The sequence below is a fragment of the Thyridium curvatum genome (assembly GCF_004353045.1).
Source record: "Thyridium curvatum strain D216 chromosome Unknown NODE_139_length_52597_cov_72.246636, whole genome shotgun sequence".
Lineage (NCBI taxonomy): Eukaryota > Fungi > Ascomycota > Sordariomycetes > Thyridiales > Thyridiaceae > Thyridium > Thyridium curvatum.
The window spans coordinates 10,897-30,774 of record NW_022156894.1 but is presented as its reverse complement, the minus strand read 5'-3'; the positions used below and the strand labels follow the sequence as shown (position 1 = coordinate 30,774).

At 54.7% G+C, this 19,878-nt stretch overlaps 2 protein-coding genes across 2 annotated transcripts; one reads left to right on the top strand and one right to left on the bottom strand.

Annotated features, from left to right (window-relative positions):
• Nucleotides 1–285: 285 nt before the first annotated feature.
• Nucleotides 286–2,022, bottom strand: E0L32_012146 (uncharacterized protein; the record flags this gene model as incomplete). The annotated part of the gene is made up of 4 exons (XM_031134954.1): nucleotides 286–1,110; nucleotides 1,188–1,265; nucleotides 1,330–1,708; nucleotides 1,772–2,022. 4 exons carry the CDS (start codon nucleotides 2,020–2,022, stop codon nucleotides 286–288), a joined length of 1,533 nt encoding a protein of 510 aa, XP_030999264.1.
• A 1,016-nt stretch (nucleotides 2,023–3,038) lies between these two features.
• Nucleotides 3,039–19,243, top strand: E0L32_012145 (uncharacterized protein; the record flags this gene model as incomplete). Its single annotated transcript, XM_031134953.1, has 11 exons — nucleotides 3,039–3,190; nucleotides 3,470–4,077; nucleotides 4,172–4,203; nucleotides 4,247–5,618; nucleotides 5,698–5,833; nucleotides 6,767–7,434; nucleotides 7,525–8,166; nucleotides 8,234–10,991; nucleotides 11,063–11,280; nucleotides 11,370–14,309; nucleotides 14,379–19,243. The coding sequence occupies 11 exons, from the start codon at nucleotides 3,039–3,041 to the stop codon at nucleotides 19,241–19,243; spliced, it is 14,391 nt and encodes a 4,796-aa protein (XP_030999263.1).
• Between the last annotated feature and the right edge of the window lie 635 nt (nucleotides 19,244–19,878).

The following is a 19,878-nucleotide window of genomic DNA, read 5'->3' as shown; positions in this document are numbered from 1 at the left end:
ACACAATGAGGATCTGAAATGAGGATTAACTTATGAATAAGATGCAACAACAAAAGCTTCGCACGAAGGAAGGGGAGTTGACAATGTGCCAAGGGGGGGTTACCGAGGTGGGTTCGTAAGTGGGAGCTTAGCATTACTTTAGCGATAGTCAGATCTAAGATGTCTAATTACAGTATTAAAGAAGAGCATTCCATAGCTGGTCTACAGGTTAAGTGCAGATAAACAACACACGAAATAGACGATGAATGGGCACAGGGCCCCTTGGGTTTAACCCAGAGGCTTAACTCAGACGTCCACCGGAAATCGCGTCCTCAAGTACTCTCCATACTTGTAGAAGAGGAAAGGAATGGGAACAAACCCAAGTCCGATGAAAGCCAGCAGACTATTTCCCCAGCCGAGCCCCAAGTCTGCGTACATTGGTGGGCCCGCAAGAGGTAAGAGGGCCCCGAATAGGCTACGGAGAACTGTGTTAGCAGCCAAAGCGGAAGCGGCCGCCTCGGACCCAAACGAGTCCACGAGATAAATTTGGACAGGCATAAGCATAAGGAAGGCGCTCGCTCCAATCACAAAGGTACCTAGGATAGGCACGATCCAGTGGGTGACCTCCTGAGCACTCCATCCATACCAGAAGAAGCCGATAGGGATGATAGGTGCCATCCACATCAGTAGAAGCAGGCGGAGCTCCGGTCGTGCAACGGTTCCTCCTCGGGGTTGCTTCAGCAGTTTGTCGCTTAAGATACCAAAGAGAATGATGCCCAGAATCATGCCGATTCCCAATCCAAGATAAACGAGCCCAGAGATCCCGATGCTAAATCCATATGTCTTCTCAAACACCGCGGGAAAGGTGGTGAATAACAGGTATATGAGGCCGAACATGAAGGCGCTGTAGATGGAGAGTAGAAGGACGATAGGCGAGAAGAGCAACATCTTCGATGGTCGTACGACGGCGCGACACAGAAGCTGGCCTTGGCTGAGAACCTGGCTATGGGTTGCTGCCCGAAGTCCGAGGTTGCCGGTGGCCTTGCGGAGCCGGACAGCCTTGTTCTCGAGAATGACGGGTCTGTATGTTTCACGCATGAAAAGAAACGCAAGTGTGGTGGAAATCACCGCCTAAAATAGTCGCAAATGTAAGCCCAAGTCACGCAGGAAATAAGGAAGGGCCAAAGCAAGGCCCAGGTCAGTCTCACTAGTATCAAGATCAGCCAGAAGGTCCAGCGCCAACTAAGATCCTGGGTCACAAACCCGCCAATGACGGGACCAATACACTTCATAACAAGCGTTAGTACCAAAAGCCAGTGTGAACAAGAGTAAATGCCAGGCCAAACATACTGGACCAAGGAGCGGGCCGAGACCAAAGAGGGCCATAGCTTTGCCGCGCTCCTCGGCTACATAGAGGTCTGCGATGGTGCCCCCTCCAATGGCCATTGGAGATGACGCGGCGCATCCACAGAGAAAGCGGAAAACGAGGAACATGGCCATGTTGGTGCTCAAGGCACATCCGATGGTGAAGCCGATATATACTACGTTGCAGGTGTGATAAATGACCAAGCGGCCATATATTTCGGATAAAGAAGCAATAATCAACGGGCCGAGGGCGAATCCCAGTATGTAGATGCTGACAGTCAAAGAGGCGACAACGGTATCGGTGATGCCAAACTCGGCACAGAGGGCGGCGGCGCCAGGCGCAAACATGACCGCGGCCAGGTTTCTACAGACTTCATTAGCAAACTTTACTTTGTCAGGATGAGAAAGCAAAACCACGGCCGCCTACGCATAGAGGGTGAAAAGGCTGACCATGAGAACATGTGCCAGCTTTTTGCGTGCGCTCCAGTTCCGAGGGTTGATGCTATCATTGGGACCGTCCCAGTCGACAATGTTCGAGTCCTTGGTTTCCGGTGCAGTTTGTGCTGTCTTCTCCCTATTGATGCCACTCTGAATCTTGGTACCAGTCTCCCAATCATCGCGAGGGGGCTCCAGCGGCTCCGCACTCTGTTGTTGCTCCCGCTCCGTCGTTGAAGACATTTGGAAGAACGGGGAATCTTGCTAAAGAAAAGCCTATGAGTACGAGGGTGACTTCGGGAGTTCTGCCGGGGGATTTGAGTTGCGCTGACTTTGTGTAAAGTTCTGTTGGCTGGTATTATGGGGACCTTAACGTAGCGGCGAGTTGGAGTCAAGTCGGCGATAGAGAGCACGAAGGTAGACAGACAACTGGCTATCATTGGTCTTGATTTTAAGGGATTTGGGTCTTGACTCAGGCGCTACCCCGAGACCGCGGGGGAACGTCCTAGCCGGAGCTCAAGAGAAAGCATCGTCCGGGAACCGAACTCGGGGGAGAGACCGCGCGGAGCACCGAGACTACCTCCATGGAACTGAAACGATACCGACATGACGCGGGTCAATACGCTGGGACATGAAGCCCACTTAGGGTGTTGCTAATCGACAAACAATCTATTTCAGGCTATAAGATAGGGGATTTTATTGTCTTGACAGATTGTCAGCCGCTTTGACAAATCGAAAAGATGCCTCTGGAGCCGCACCCAGCACAGTTGTGTACGGAGTATGCTTACGCGACAAGAACGATGATGGTCAATAGCAGTGGAGAACAGTGCATCACGTTGGACGACTATTCGACCATCCGACCATCCGACCATCCGACCATCCGACCATCCGACCGTCCGACCGTCCGATTCTTCGCGGAGGGTGCCAGGATTATGGTCAGGCAATCAGCAAGTTCAAAGGTTGCGTCTGGAATGGAGTCGGCGCGGGTAAAGCGAAGATCTCCACTTATCAGGCTAAGCAAGCCAAGGAAGCCAAGGTCGCATCCCTGCAATGCAAATGCACGACGATCCCCGTTGCGTTAGCTACCTAAACCTTTCAGCTCTGGCTCTTTCTATAATTATGGCACGCGAAACTCGGGCACACTGTCGTCGAACATCCTAGCTGCAAAGACCAGCTTTAGAAGACCACCCAAAGCAGGTACTGCAGCTGTCGACGGCTCCAGCCCCATCTCCCACACCCTCTTCGCTCCATCCCACGTCATGTCATACGCCGAAATCCCCCGCGGCACAGCGGCGCGGGGCCAAGAACCGAGTATCGCCGATGGCATGACTCCTCCAGAGCGGCCGCGTCCGCCGTCTTCCAGGCGTCGCGATAAGCCTCAACTTAGTTGCAATGCTTGCCGAAGCCGCAAGTAAGTAGTGTTCTTGGGTACTAGTTTCCATTCACCCTTCTTGGGGTAGTCTTCTCTCTATTCGGCGCTCTATCCTTGCCTCATGGATGCAACCGGTCGGCACAAGCCTGGCGGCGGAAATTCCCATTGGGCCGCCTGCAGTACTCACCGGACTCGCATGTTTTTGCTGCGTGCCATCGTCATATCGTCTGCGGCATAGAGCTATAGAGCTAATGTGGACCGTCCCTGCGGCAGGGTAAGATGCGATCGACTGCACCCATGCAGTAACTGCGCGAGCAGAGGTCTGGGTTCATCGTGCGTTTACGGCGGCGCGGCGGCGGCGGCGCAGCCAGACCGTCCGCCGAGAAACGCCCCCGTACAGGATCGTATCAACCAGCTAGAGAGTCTGGTCTTGAGTCTGATGCAGCAGGCCTCCTCAACTCCGAGCCCGCATGCTTGGCCGCCCGACACACCAAGCCTGTCTGCCCCTCCTGCGGATCACACTGCTCGATCAGATGCTGCGCCCCATCCGTTCGAGCGCAAGGCTGAATCCGAGCAGCTCTCGGATGACGGGCCTGAGCAGATCCCACGACAAGTGTCTCCCTCCCCCTCTGACTACGGCAGCATTCGAATTCGGAAGTCGGGCGCTAGCTATGTCAGCGGCGCGCACTGGGCCGCCGTTCTCGACAGCATCGCCGAGTTAAGGGACCACTTCGAGCACGATGACGAGGGCTATTCCATTCCGGCTGATACAGCCCGGCTTCCCGCCAATTTCCCCAGCCCTCAGCTCCTCTACGGTGGCTGCCCCCTCTATGCCACTCCAGCTTCCATCCTCGAGTCACTACCCTCTCGACCCGTTGTGGATAGGCTAGTTTCGCGATATTTTAATGACTTGGACATGGCTCCAGGTGAGGAACTGCAAAGCCTGGTTGACCGCTTCAATCATGAATGCAATCCAGACAAGAAGGGGTCACGACTTAATTATGAGCTGACGACAAGCAGGCGTTCCTCATAGCGGCAAATTCCTTCGAGAGGTCTGTACTTGGCTCCTCCTTCTCTCTCTCACACATATTTCAGAGAGGGACTGCAGAATTCCGTCCCGTACTAATGCAAGAACACCAGTATGAGGAGTTCTGGGGAGCTCCCCAATCTGCACCCATCGTATGGGTTGGCCTTTTGTTCAGCATGATATGTCTATCTTCGCAGTTCCACCAGTTGTTTCTCGCCTCTCCCAACACACTATTGACCGGTGGACGCTCTCCTCAGCAGCCGGAGTTCCTGGAGATGCAGACAACCATCAACTTATACCGCGAGAAGATTATGCAATGCCTCGTGCTAGGTCACTACACCAAAGGAGGCCCCTACGTTCTAGAGACCTTGATCCTCTACTTTATGGTGGAAGTATTCCTTGCGAAGGATACCGAGGTTGGCATCTGGGTTCTGGTCGGCAATATAACTCAGATAGCGATGCACTCGGGATATCACTGGGATGCCAAGCACTTCCCCAACATCTCGCCCTTTGCTGGGGAGATGCGGAGGCGAGTCTGGGCGGTGATACTCCAGCTCGACTTTACCATTTCATCGCAGCTAGGGCTCCCAAGAGTGATAAGGGAGAGCCAGACGGACACGAATGAGCCTAGAAATCTGGCCGACTCCGACTTTGACGAGTTTACTGCTGAATTGCCACCTTGTCGACCTGAGACAGAAGCAACTCCCATCCTTTATACTTTAGCAAAGCTGAGGCTCCTCCACGTGGGGTGCAAAGTGGCGGATATGGCCACCGAACCTCGGCCGTACTCATATGCGCAGATTCGGGACCTCGATGAGCAGCTCAACGCGGCCCGAGACGCCCTCCCGTCCTGCTTGAAGTGGAATGGACTTGCATCCTGCATCGCCGTATCGCCGCAGGTCATTATCCAACGCATATGGCTGGAAGTGACTATTCAGCGACAGAGGATTGTCTTGCACAAAAGGTTCCTGGTGACAAGCCGACTGGAGCCGGAGCATGCATTCTCGCGATCCACCTGCCTGAAAGCCGCCATGGATATTCTGGAACTGCAACATCTGATTGACGAGGAGACCCAAATCGACGGCCGGTTGTACCAAAGTCGCTGGAGGGTCAGCTTCTCCTTCATACAGGATTTCCTCCTCGCTACCAGCACGCTGTGCTTCTATCTTCAAGCTCGAGATAAGGGGCAGAAAGACCAACCCGAGGATACGTCCCAGGTTACCAATGACGCTCCAGTGGATATAGACCGTATAAGACGCCTATTGAGGACTTCTCAGGTTATATGGCTCCGGGAGAGCAGTGCCTCCAGAGAAGCCCGGAAGGCTGCTGCCGCTCTTGATTATGTGCTTGGCGATTCTGGCGTCGGTTCCGACTCCTCCGGGCCTCCAGGCATGCCCTCGGGCCCTTCTCCAGCACCCACATCGGGTCCCTACTTTTCAGGTGAGTATTGACACTGCACAGACAAGCTCTAATCCCAAACATGGTGGCCAGGACCAATTAATGGCTGATTGCGAGCTAGGATTCCCGAACCTAATGCCGGGTGTTGATTTTGGTGGCGTTGACTTGGGCGCGCCAAACGATATGCCGTCCTGGCAAAGATTTGCGCACAACTTTACTGGAGATGTCGAGTCGTGGGCCGGAGCAAACAGCTCGCAGTACATGAACATGGATCTGGAGTCATGAACGAACACTACATTTTATTTCAACCTGTCCATCCACGGATAAAACTGTCAAAGATTGAGTGCTCTTCCAGCCCAGACTCGGAATTTCTTATTTTGAATATTTGATTTCACCGGCGCAGAGGAGATAGGTTCTGGTCTATACATTTTGGAAAGGGCGCGGACGGCAGGTAGTTTTATCCATAGGTAGAATGGTGCGAAAAACGACCTCAGCGTGTCGGGAGAGCTTTGGTGCGGGCATGGTTTGATTTTGGAGAACACAGGCATTTGCCTGCTTCTATTTGATACAGATATGGTTGAGTTGACGGTAGTTTCCTTATGGGGATAGAATATTTAGCAGGGATGATGTGATCTACGCCCAAGAATACAATAATAAACAGTCCCTAATCCACGACAACCAGCTGGATTGTTATGTTCCGATCGATTATGTGTTGGCCATCACGAGTTATCTGTATTTCGCGCGCTTCTCCTATGGGGGACGAGCGAACCTCGAATCCCGGTGAGGGCCCTTTGCCGACTGGACTGTGCATCCATACCCCCACGCACATAGGGTAAGCTTTTCGGTTCTTTTCGGCTATAGGGAGGTATTTCGAAATACACCCCTAGCCTGGGAGCCTGTAATCGATCTCCCTAGCCAGGCCAAGGATGACAGCTCCGATTGGTTGGAAACAAGGCAATTGCTAGCCTTATTTGTTATGCGTCTAGCCATATGAGTCCATAAGTTTCACGACGAAACTCGCCGTTGCCGGGTGGGACTGATGCTGCACTCGCAAGGTCACTTGATAAAGCCACTACCTTACTACCTTGTCTCCAACCTTGCGGGAAGGATTGACCCTTTGGTACTACAGAATCACAGCTAAGACTTCGCCTTCTTGTTCTTTCAGCACTCGCAAACGCTCTTACCTCTAGGTTCACCAACTCAACGAAGAATCGTGTACTTTCGATGGCACCCCCTGAGCCGATTGCCGTCATTGGAAGCGCTTGCCGCTTTCCGGGTGGCTCTGATACGCCCTCCAAGCTCTGGGAGCTACTTCGCGAGCCCCGGGACCTCCTCAAGACCGTACAAGCCGGCCGGCGTTTCGACCCCAAGACGTTTTACCACACAGATCCCGAGCACCATGGTACCACTAATGTTCAAGCTTCTTATTTTCTCGATGAAGACCCAGCCGAGTTCGACAATGGTTTCTTCAATATCCCGCCGTCCGAGGCTGAGGCCATCGACCCTCAACAAAGAATGCTGATGGAAACTGTCTACGACGCGCTCTGCGCCGGCGGGCAGACTATTGAGGGTCTACGTGGGTCATCATCGGCTATCATAGTTGGGCTTATGGGTGACGACTGGTCGGGAGTGCTATATAAAGATTGGGAGACCCTTCCCCAATATAGCGCCACCGGTATGGGTCGCAGTATTATGTCTAATCGTGTTTCCTACTTCTTTGACTGGCACGGCCCGTCTATTACCCTTGACACAGCTTGCTCGTCAAGTTTGGTAGCAGTCCATCTGGCGACACAAGCACTGCGTAATGGAGAGTCACGGGTCGCAGTCGCAGCGGGGGCTAACCTCCTGCTGAGTCCTGGTAAGTTCTGCAAGATCCATCCTTGAGACATCAGGCCAGGGTTGAGACAATAGGGCTATCTAACCATTATTGTTGTTACTATATCCATAGCCATGTACGTTGCGGAGAGCAACCTACATATGCTGTCCCCCACCGGGCGGAGCCGTATGTGGGACCAAGACGTGGACGGTTACGCCCGTGGCGAGGGTATCGCCGCTGTCGTCTTGAAGTCACTGAGCGATGCGCTGCAAGACGGCGACCATATCGAATGTATCATTCGCGCCACCGGCATCAACCAAGATGGCAAGACTCCTGGCCTGACTATGCCCAGCGCGTCTGCGCAAGCTCAGCTCATCCGCGAGACGTATGCACGAGCTGGGCTCGACCTGAACAAGGGCGAGGACCGGCCACAGCTCTTCCACGCCCACGGCACAGGCACTCCGGCTGGCGACCCTCAGGAGGCTGAAGCGATCTCCCGCGCCTTCTTTCCTGACGGGGCCTGGACCGCCGAAAAGCTCTACGTCAACTCAATCAAAACCGTCATCGGCCACACCGAAGGCAGCGCGGGGCTGGCCAGTCTGATAAGCTCTTCGTTGGCCTTGCAGCACGGCATCATTCCACCCAACATGCACTTCAACAAGCTCAATCCACGCATTGCCCCGTTCTACGAGGGCCTGGAAGTTCCCACCTCGGCGCGGCGGTGGCCCGACCTGCTTCCCGGCCAACCCCGACGAGCCAGCATCAATAGTTTTGGTAGGTTAAAAGCCATCAGCGAAGGATTCATAACATCCCCTTTCTCAGTTTGTTAACTCCGACTCAGGGTTTGGCGGGACGAATGCTCATGCTATCATTGAGGCCTATGAGACGCCGCCGTTCACTGCCACGCATGGTCCCCTGTTCACTCCACTGATCATATCCGCGGCTAGTGAGAAGTCGCTACGAGCTCTGCTGACTTCCTACTCGGAATATCTACAGGGTAATACTGAAGTGTCCCTACGTGACTTGGCTTATACGCTGCAGAACAGACGTTCAACACTCGCCTTTCGCGCGGCTATCTCGGTCTCGACTGTCAGAGACGCCGTCGAGCAAATCGACATCCTCCTGGCTAAGGAAGACGCGCCTGAATTTCGCACGAAGCACTTTGTCATCCCAACTCCGCGTATTCTCGGCGTGTTTACTGGTCAGGGCGCCCAGTGGCCACGAATGGGTGCCAAGTTGATCGAGTCGTCCCCATTTGTGTCAAAGCGACTAGATGAGCTCGACTCCGCCTTGGCATCTCTACCGCGCGACGATCGCCCCAGCTGGACCCTGCGTGAACAGCTGCTGGCGGATGCCGTGTCGTCAAGGGTTACCGAGGCCGCACTATCGCAGCCCCTGTGCACAGCCGTGCAGATTCTCCTTGTGGACCTACTGCAACTGGCGGGAATCCGCCTGCACGCTGTTGTCGGTCACTCGTCTGGCGAAATAGGCGCCGCTTATGCCGCGGGGTTGCTTTCGGCCAGTGCCGCCATCCGAGTAGCCTACTACCGCGGACTCCACGCTAGGCTCGCGAGTTCGCCCAAAGGTGTCAAGGGTGCGATGATGGCAGTGGGAACATCGTTTGAAGATGCGTGCGAGTTTGTTGGACTGGAAACTTTCGAGGGTCGGCTGCAGGTGGCGGCTCGCAATGCGGCGTCCAGCATCACACTTTCTGGCGACGAAGATGCTGTTGCCCAAGCCGTGGAGATCTTCAAGGACGAGGGCAAGTTTGCTCGCCAGCTCAAAGTCGATACCGCTTACCACTCGGCTCATATGCTTCCTTGCGCGGCTCCTTATCTGTCCTCCATGGCCGCCCTGGATGGCTTGTTCAGCAAGAAGGCCTCCGGTGCAGAGAGACCAACTTGGTACTCAAGCGTCCAAGAGGGCCAAGTCATGTCAGTCGGTGAGCTCAATGCGCAGTATTGGGTCGACAACATGACCAGCACAGTTCTGTTTGCTCCCGCCGTGGCGGCTGCCGCGACGCACAGTGGCCCATTCGACTTGGTCTTGGAGCTGGGACCGCATCCAGCACTCAGGGGACCATGCTCGGAAACCCTGGAGGAGGTGCTGGGAGACCACATTCCTTACTCTAGCTTGCTCTCCAGAGGGAAAGAGGACATCTTGGAGCTCTCGACTAGCCTAGGCTTCGTGTGGTCGATCTTAGGAGCTGGCTCAATTTGCTTTGACCAATTCGAGACTGCCGTTTCAGGACGTTCCGATGGCCGTCGCCTGATACGAGACCTCCCGAAGTACCCTTTCGACCACTCAAAGTCATTCTGGACCATGTCCCGTGTCTCTGGTGCCCATACCGTTGCGGCTCCTGGTCCGCCTCACCCACTCCTTGGCAGGCGCCAAATTGAACGCGAGACCGCGCATGAGACGCAATGGCGTAATATCCTGCGGCTTGGCGAGATTTCATGGCTCAAGGGTCACAAGATTCAGGGCCAAATTGTCTTTCCTGCTGCTGGTTTCGTCACCATGGCCCTAGAGGCTGTGATGGCCCTGGCTGGAATGTCGCGAGTCTCGTTGGTGACCATCGAGAACCTCCATATCGGCCGAGCCATGGCTTTCAACACGGAACACTCCAGCGTCGAGTGTCTTTTTACTCTCCACGTTGTCCGCTCCGGGAAGGGAAGTATTCAGGCCAACTTCTCGTGTTGTTCTGGCGATCCTGACATACCAGGGTCGTCCCTAGGTCTTAATGCTGAAGGTTCAGTGATGGCGGTGCTCGCTGAGCCTGAGCCGGATTGTCTCCCGTTCATCGAGGCCGAGGACTGGAACATGTCAAGCATCGAGGTGGAGCGCTTCTATGACCAGTTCACCAAGCTCAAGTACGAATATGTCGCCCCGTTCCGCGGTGTGCGTGCAATCAAACGTAGGAACGGCTATGCCACTGGCATTATCGACGACCAGTCAGGATCAGACTGGGAAGACCAATTCCTGGTCCACCCTGCTATGCTTGACACGGCTCTTCAGACCTCCTCGGCAGCCTTTAGCTGTCCCGGAGACGGGCGGATGTGGGGCCTGTTCATCCCGGCCGGTATTCGACGCATTACCATTAATCCCTATTTCACAGCGTACGGCATCGGAAAGCAGCAAGAGCACCCGTGGGAGTGTATCCTGCGGGGTTCCAGGGGAGGGGGAAGTACCACCGACATTACCCTATTCTCCGAAGACCGCACCCACACGTTTATCCAGATAGAAGAGTTAGAGGTGATACCCTTAACTGCGGCCCGGCCAGATGATGATACCATTCTGTTTTCCCGATTCGACTACAAGGTTGATCGACCCAACGGCGATCTCGCAGCACCAGCTCAGGACGGCATCACGTCTGAGTATATCGATGATGCCATGAAAGCAGAGCGTGTATCGTACTTTTACCTCCGCCGTCTGCTCGACACCATCACACCCGAGGAGAGGGCCAAAGCGTTACCACACTACCAGCACTTACTCGCCTGGGCGGCCAGGAATGTTGAGATGGTGAGGCGCGGCAAGAACTCGCTCGTGCCGGCCTCTTACGAAACCGACACATATGATCAGATTAATGCGATATTGGAGAAGTACGCAAACCCCCTCAATGCGGGTCTAGTTCTATGATTCATAAATGCGGTCAATCTGACAAGTCTTCTAGGAGCCGACACCGAGCAGATGTTCGCATGCTGGAGGCCGTGGGTGAACACGTGGCCGAGGTTATCCGGTCAGGTTCGAGCATTCTCGAATACATGACCCAAAGCGGCCTTTTCGACTTCTATGACGCCGGCTTGGGCCTTGATATTGCTAACCGCCAGTTCGCGCGCATGGTGGCTCAGATGGCCCATCGTTACCCGCATATGAAGGTGTTCGAGATTGGTATGCTCATCTGCTTCTGCTTCTGCTGTTGTCACCAAAACCAGACCCCTTCTGTATTGGTTTATTGCGTAATTTGACAAGGACCCTAGGTGCTGGAACGGGTGGATCTACCCGACACCTTCTCCCTGTTCTCGGATCTGCCTTCTCCTCATACACGTATACGGATATCTCCAGCGCTTTCTTCGAGGCGGCCGAAGAACGGTTCCAGGAGTATGCCAGTCGAATGATTTTCCAAACCTACGACATGGAAAAGTCTCCCGAGTCTCAAGGCTATGTCCAAGGTTCGTACGATCTGGTGGTCGCCTCCAACGTACTGCACGCGACAGGCAAGCTAGAGGATATGATGACGAGTGTGCGTCAGCTCCTCAAGCCGGGTGGTTATCTTATAGCCCTGGAACTCACTACCAATGACACACTCCGTGTTGGTCTGCCGATGGGGACCTTACCCGGGTGGTGGGTTGGAGCGGAGAGCGGCCGACCGTGGGGACCGACCTTGACCCTACCCCAGTGGGACTCGCTGTTACGAAGGTGTGGTTTTGGAGGCGTCGAAACAAGCACGCCTCTGATGAACAAACTCCACGCCTCGGCCGTATTCGCCGCGCAGGCGGTGGATGACCGCATCAACGGGCTCCGGTCTCCGTTGTCGTCCATGAGCTCCCTCCCGCCCACCGAGGCACCCCGGCTAATCATGGTGGGCGGAGAATCACTCACGGGCCACCGCATTGCAGAGCGGCTCGAGACTTTGCTCGCGCCAAGATTTAACTATATCGAGCGCGTCACATCTTTTGAGGACCTTGATGAGCACATAATTCTGCCCGGAAGCACCGTCCTTTGCATTACAGAGCTGGACGAGCCCGTGTTCAAGAACCTTACACCCGGCAAGCTCGACTCTCTGAAGGCCCTCTGGCGGGCAGCGGGAACTGTTCTCTGGGTTACGCGGGGTGCAAGGGCAGAGAAGCCTCACTCCTTCATGGCCGTTGGTCTCGGACGTGTCGTTAAATTCGAGTACCCGAATGTTCTGCTCCAGATCCTCGACCTCGAGGTACTTGAGGACAAGACGCCGCAGCTCCTTGCTGAGGAGCTACTCCGTCTCAAGGCACTAAGGAAATGGGAGAAGGAGGCCGCCCCTGGAGACCAGATTCTCTGGTCCATCGAACCAGAAGTGTATATCGAATCTGGGTCTCGCCTCATTCCACGGCTTTATCCGTGCAACGAGGCTAATGGCCGAGCCAACTCCGCACGCCGCCCCGTGACCAAACAGATCAACCCATACGAGACTCCAATCGTGCTGGGCGGCGACGATACTTCCTACGAACTTCAGTACCCATCACCCTTGCGTCTTCCCTGCCCACCCCCTGCACTCGGGTTGACTAAGACTATCCGACTTTCACACTTGCTTCTGCAAACAATCCATACTGGGTCGGCTGGGTATCTCATGGCCTGTGTGGGCATAGATGAAGCTTCGGGAGAGCAAGTCCTTGCCCTATCACACACGCCGGACTCCAGAGCAACAGTGCTCGCGGATTGGACTGTGCCGCTCGCCAGAGCCAATCCAGCCAAGGCACTCGTCGCCGTTGCAGCTCACTTGACAGCGTCGAATATTCTCAGGTTGGTGCCACGCGGAGGCACGCTCGTGGTGCACGAGCCAGACGAGTTCGTCGGGTCTGCTTTGTTTAGACATGCTGCCCAAGCAGCAGTGCAAGTCGTGATCACCACCATGCGTAAAACGATGGCAGCAGCGGGCTGGCGCTATATTCCTGCTCAGGCCCCACGGCGACTGGTTCAGAGAGCTTTGCCCGCCGGGTGTTTTACGTTTATCGACTTGTCACAGGCCCCGGGTTCAACCCAGGTCGGGCAGCTAATCGCCGAGTGTATTCCTGAGAAGCCTCCATGCACTGCCAAGCATTTTTTCGGTACGCCAGGGGCGGTCCGTCCACTTTCTTCCCCCAGTCAAATAGTCGAACCATTCCACGCCGCATGGTACGCCGCCAGCGAGGCTCTTAGCAGTAAGGACCAACTTGGAAGTCCTCCCACCGTACAGCTCAAGGATGTTTCGGGAATCCCGCTTTTCGAAACGCCTTTAACAGTTGCTGAGTTTTCCAGCTCTGCGGTTTCAACCCATGTGCAGGCGGTGGATTGCGGAAACATATTCCGAGAGGACCGGACGTACCTTATGGTCGGCATGTCTGGACAAGTTGGACAGTCTTTATGCCGGTGGATGGTCGAGCGAGGTGCTAGGCATGTGGTCTTGACGAGTCGGCGACCCAAGGTCCATCCCGAGTTCATCCAGTCAATCGACGCCCTCGGTGCGACTGTCCGGATTCTGCCTCTGGACATCACTAGCAAGGAGAGTCTGCTCGCGTGCCACGATGAGATCTCTATGACCATGCCTCCCATCGCCGGCGTCGCGCAAGGTGCTATGGTCCTGGAAGACTCTCTATTCGATCGCATGTCCTTTGATGCTCTTTCCAAGGTCCTCCATCCCAAGGTCGTTGGCACACAGCTACTCGATGATCTTTTCCATGATACCCCATTGGACTTCTTCATAGTCTTCTCATCCCTGACAGGGGTAGTTGGCAACAGCGGCCAGAGCAATTACATTGCCGCCAACATGTTCATGACCGCTCTGGCTGCGCAGCGCAAGAAGCGTGGTGTGGCGGGATCCGCCATCGCCATCAGCTCCGTCATAGGTATTGGCTACGTCGAGCGATCCGAGGACTTCTCTGAGGACTACTTCGCGAAGCTTGGTTTCCGAAACATCTCTGAGCAGGACCTGCAACAATTGTTTGCCGAAGGAATTCGTGTTGGCCGGCCGGACTGTCCTGAAAACTCAGAAATTGCCACTGGTATAGAGCCTCTCTACGCCGACACGCTTCTCAAGGCTCAATTCCGCGACGATATCAAGTTCAACCATTTCATAATGGAACGCCTGGGGCACCAGAACTTGGCCGGTAAGCTCTCATCTCTGCCTGTGCGTGTGCAGCTCGCCGAAGCCAAGACCAAAGTACAGGCGAGCGATATAATCAAAGGTAAAAGCATTCCAATAGAAAACTTGGATGTGGCATAGAGAGAGGATTGTCACTAATCTGCTCAATCAGAATCCTTTATGGCACGTCTCAAGCGTACGCTCATGGTCTCGCAGGAGGATACTGTCAATGAAAAGGTGTCTCTGGTTGAACAGGGGATAGACTCCCTTATGGCTGTCGAGGTGCGCTCTTGGTTCTTGAAGGAGCTCGAAGTCGATATTCCAGTCCTCAAGATTCTCGGTGGTGCCTCTATCACCAGTCTCCTAGTTGAAGCCATCGACGCCATGCCCACTTCGATTGTCGACATGGACGTCTTGGCCGGTGGACGCGGACAGGATGCAAAGGCAGCTGGGATCGCGCCCAAAGGGCCGAAAGTAGCTCCTGCTACACCAATTGCGCCGACACTGGGTACAGGTACCAGCTCTAATGAAGCTGGATCGGACAGCTGCGGTTCGCTCCATGACAGCCCTTCACAGGTTGACACACCGCTACAAACACCAATGACGGAGCCACTGGTGTACCTGGGCCCAGGCGTTCCCCTTAATGACATTGAGAACCAGAACGACGAGATGCTTCCAAAGCCCACAGGCCATAAAGCAGCCCTTGATCACACAAAACAACCACCAGGAATCACAGACATCACCTCTGCAGATGATGAAGCCAAGGTCCAGAGGGAAATTCCAGATCTAAGCCACCTTGTTGACAAGGAAGAATCAGCTCCAATGTCATACGGTCAAGCCCGCTTCTGGTTCTTGAACGACTACCTTGAGGATAAGAGGAGCTTCAATATGACAGTCATGTTTAAGCTCGTGGGGAAGATGGATATTCCCCGGCTCGAGAACGCGGTGTGGATACTCGGACAGCGACACGAGGCGCTGAGAACTCGATACTTCTGGGCCGGAGAGGGAGAGCAGCGTGTTCCAATGCAAGGCGTCTTGCCTGAGTCGCCCATCCGTTTGTTTCACAAAAAGGTCGAGACGGAAGCGAATGCCTACGAAGAGCTCAAGAAGATGCACGACCACATCTGGGACTTAAGTTCCTGGGAAGCTGCTAAGATCCACCTCATTACTGTCAATGACCACACGCACTTCCTTCTCGTCAGCGGCCACCACATTTCTTGGGATGGTTACAGCTTCACTGTCCTCTTTGTCGACCTCGAGGCTGCATACACCGGGAAGCCATTGGCACCTCTCGGACCGCAGAATCAATACAGAGCCTTCTCTCAGTTGCAGAGAGAGTCGTACGAGATGGGCACCATGAAAAAGACGCTACAGGAATTCCGCCAAGTCATCACCAATCCTGATATTCCGGCCATTCCACCTTTTCCCTTTGCTAAGTCGCCCATTCGGCCCGTCCTTGACCGATTCGTTCAGTTTGAGGCGAAGGCTACTCTCCAGCCGCCGCTTGTATCGAAGCTGAAGAAGCTTGCCAGGGAGAACAAGGCCACCATGTTTCATGTCTACCTGGCCGCGCTGCAGGCTTTGGTGCTCCGCCTTCTTCCAGAAGTCGATGACTTCTTCTTGGGTGTCGCTGACGCCAATCGCCTGGACAAGAATTTCATGGCCAGCTTAGGTTTCTTTTTGAACCTGCTGCCCTTATACTTTACGCGTGTCCAGAAGATGAGGATCAGCAATCTCATCAAGGATGCACGCGACAAGGCCTATGGTGCTCTCCAGCGCTCCCACGTGCCATGGAATGTCATCCTAAAGGAGCTCGGCATCCCCCGCACGAACACTCACGCACCCATCTACCAGCTCTTTGTGGACTACCGCCAGGTTTTCCAAGAGCGCTCCGTCTGGGGTGGATGCAAGCTCAGTGGTGAGACATGGTTAAACGCCCGCAACGGCTATGACCTCACCCTCGGAATAACCGACAATCCGACTGGCGAGTCGTGGCTTTCCATTCGCCTTACTGCGAACATGTACACACAGGCTGGCACCGACCTGCTCATGAGATCCTACGTAAACTTGCTCGAGACATTTGCCCACGGAATCGACCTGGAAGTCGACGCATTGCCAGCGTACGCGCCTAATGACATTGAGGAGGCGCTCCAGATCGGTAGAGGACCGCTGTTGACACTGGACTGGCCGGCCACCACGTCTCATCGCATTGACCAAATGATCGAGCGCCACAGCTCGGAGTCAGCTCTGGTGGACGGAGCAGGAAATAGGCTCACCTATAATCAGATGGGAAATCGAATCAACATTATCGCTTCCGCTCTCGTCACTATGGGAGCGAGAGAAGGAGCCCCAGTTGGTGTCTTTCAACAACCCGGTGTCGACTGGATTTGCTCCATGCTTGCGGTATGGAAAGTTGGCGGGATTTACATCCCTCTGGATCTCCGGAACTCAGTCTCTCGTCTCGTTAGCATTGTAGAAGCCGTCAAGCCAGAAGTCTTCCTGACTGACAATGACACAACAACCAAGACCAAGAAGATTGGAGGAGGCGACACTACGAAGGAGATTGTGGTCTCGGATCTCCCGGACGCCCCCTCGATACAGACGCTTATCCCTAACAAAGCAAAACCAGAATCAATTGCGGTGATTCTCTTCACGAGTGGCACAACAGGCAAACCCAAGGGTATTCTCATGACCCACGCTAACTTACGAGCAGAGAGTGAGGGTTATTCGCGAGCCTGCGGCATTCCCGAGCTTGCCAAGATCGTTCTTCAACAGACCATTTACAGCTTTGACGTCTCGCTGGACCAGATAGTTGCCGCCCTCGCAGAAGGCGGCTGCTTGGTTGTCGTACCGGCCGACAAGAGGGGTGATCCGCAGTCCATTACTGAGATGATGATCGAGCATGGTGTTACTTATACGGTCGCCACACCCTCCGAATACGAGATGTGGTTCCGCTACGCACGCGGTAATCTATCCCGGTGCACGGCCTGGCGCGCTGCCTTTGGTGGAGGCGAGCACCTCCACCGTGGGCTCATTCACGAATTTGCCCGTCTCGCGATGGAGCTGCCGGAACTGCGGCTGTTCAACAATTACGGTCCAACCGAAGCCACGCTCGCCATCACCAAGGGCGAGGTCAAGTATAGCGACCCCGACCTAGAGGAGCACGTCCCAGCCGGCTTTATTCTGCCCAACTACACGGTCGCCGTTCTGGACGACAGCCTCCAGCCCCTTCCGGTGGGCGTGGCGGGAGAGATCTGTGCAGGCGGCCCTGGCATCACCAACGGATACCTCGATCTGCCGGACATGACCGGAGAGTTGTTCATTGCTGGTACCGCGCTGAGCTCCACAGCTGCCCAGCTTAGCCGCACTTGGTACCGCACCGGGGATCGTGGTCGTCTCCGAGAAGATGGTGCGCTCTATTGGCTCGGCCGTATTTCCGGGGACACCCAGGTGAAGGTGCGCGGCTTCCGTATCGAAGTGCAAGAAGTGGAGGTTGTTCTCCTCGAAGCCGCAAAAGGAGCGCTCTCGCATGCCGTTGTGACATTGCGGGGCGAGGGCGAAGACAAGTTCCTGGCTGCCCACGTCGTGTTTGCCCCAGAATTCCCGGAGAGCCACCGCCCGGCCCTGCTAAAGCATCTTGAATCGCGCTTGCCTCTGCCGCCGTACATGCAGCCGGCAGTGATCGTGCCCATGGCTCATATCCCTGTAACTGGCAACCTCAAATTCGATCGCCAGGCGATCCGGGCTTTGTCGCTGCCCGGTCGGGCTGTGAACTCGACTGCAAGCCTCGATCTCGAGAAGACGATGGAAGCACTCTGGAGGAGGGTCATTCCGCACTCCGTCCGGGCCCTCACGCCCGAGACTAATTTCTTCGACGTCGGTGGCACTTCAATTCTGCTCGTGAAGCTGCAGTCGCTTATCAAAGCGACACTGAATGCGGGCCCAACCCTAGTTGACCTAATGAACTTCAACACGTTAGGTGGCATGGCAAAGATTGTCGGAGCCTATGCCGGGACACAGGTCATAGACTGGGAGGCTGAGACCGCTGTGCCAGAGCCTCTGCGTCAGCTAGGGAAGGCCAGGATGGACGCCCGGCCGAGGAAGAGGACCAATCTGACCGTTATCTTGGCCGGCGCCACAGGCTACCTGGGACGCCACTTGGTGCATCGACTCGTTGACTCCCAGCAGGTGGCTGAGATCGTCTGCCTGGTACGGGACGAGGGCGCTGCGTCACTGTCCCTCCCTCCTCCCCACGCTAAGGTCAAATTCATGTGTGCCGACATTTCTCTACCGGACTTGGACCTCTCGACTTCGTCCTTCGCGGCTCTGGCGGCCAAAGCCGACCTAGTCGTCCACTGTGCCGCGAATCGGTCCTTTTTTGACGACTACGAGGCCTTACGCCCTGTTAATGTCTCATCGGTCAAGGATATGGCCCGTCTTGCGTTTGCCAACCGTGCGCCATTTCACATCGTGACCTCCGGAGCAGTCAAGATGTATGAGGGCGCTGCTCCGCCCATCGACGGGTCCGATGGATACGTCGCCAGCAAGTGGGTTGCCGAGACCTTCCTACGCAAGACCGCATGCCAAGGGCTTCAGGTATCTCTGCACAGGCCTCTGCCATTCGGCGGCGACGTGACGAGCCAGTCGGCGCCTCATGGCACAGCCGCCTCCATGGCCGTTCTAAACAGCTTACTTCGCATCACGCGCAAGCTCGGCACACGTCCCGACTTCGGAACCGTCAGTGGCTACCTCGATGTGGTACCTGTTGAGGAGGTCACGGCTACCATGGTCTCTTCTATTACCGGCGGTGACAGTGATGAAGGGAGCGTAGAAATTATCGAGCACCACGGCAGCCTCCGGCTGAATGTGAAAGACTTTGCTGAGATGGTCCGGAACAACGAGCAACTACGAGCACTGCCAACCTCGAATCCTCTGTTTTGGTTCGCTGATGTAAAGAAGGCGGGGTTTGAGTACCTTATCACCTCACACCACCTGCTGATGAGCTCAAAGGATGGAAAGCTGGTAGCAAGACGTTAATGGCTTAGTATCGAGTAGCACTGGGACATCCCCATAATTATGAAGATGTTATGAGCAATGTTCTTTGTGATCATATTAAAGTGTTATATCCATAGACAAGTTGTGATGCAAGACTCGCTCGTTTGATGCCTTCAAAAGTGATCTTACGGTGAATTTAGCGTTTATTCTAAATCTCAGATGCTGTCAGACCGCTGATGAAAGGTACTATCGGGCTCTAAAATCCTACTTACTTAACATTCCGATGCTCATATTGTTTGTATTGTTCTATATGACTGGCAGCATTCTATGCCTTGCGAGGATTGCTATCATAGCCAGAATCCCTTCTGTGGCTATCATATGAGATAACTTTACTCTCCTTAAATTCGTGTGGGCTGGCGGGAGTCTCGCGTGGTCTGTTGGCTTTGGCTTACTGGATTTATTCACAGGGAACACACTCTGTGAGGGAGTACGCTCAATGACTCTTTCGTGCTCTACCGTGTATCTCCCTAACGAGAATTGGTAGAATATTAAAGCCCAAGGAGCCCTCAGTCCAAAGCCTCCTGTGTTAATGAGACACTTGACCGTGTAGATGAAAACATCATAGATGATGGCACCAACTATGCAGCCTAGAAATGGGATTAATAGCTTTTCTCTAT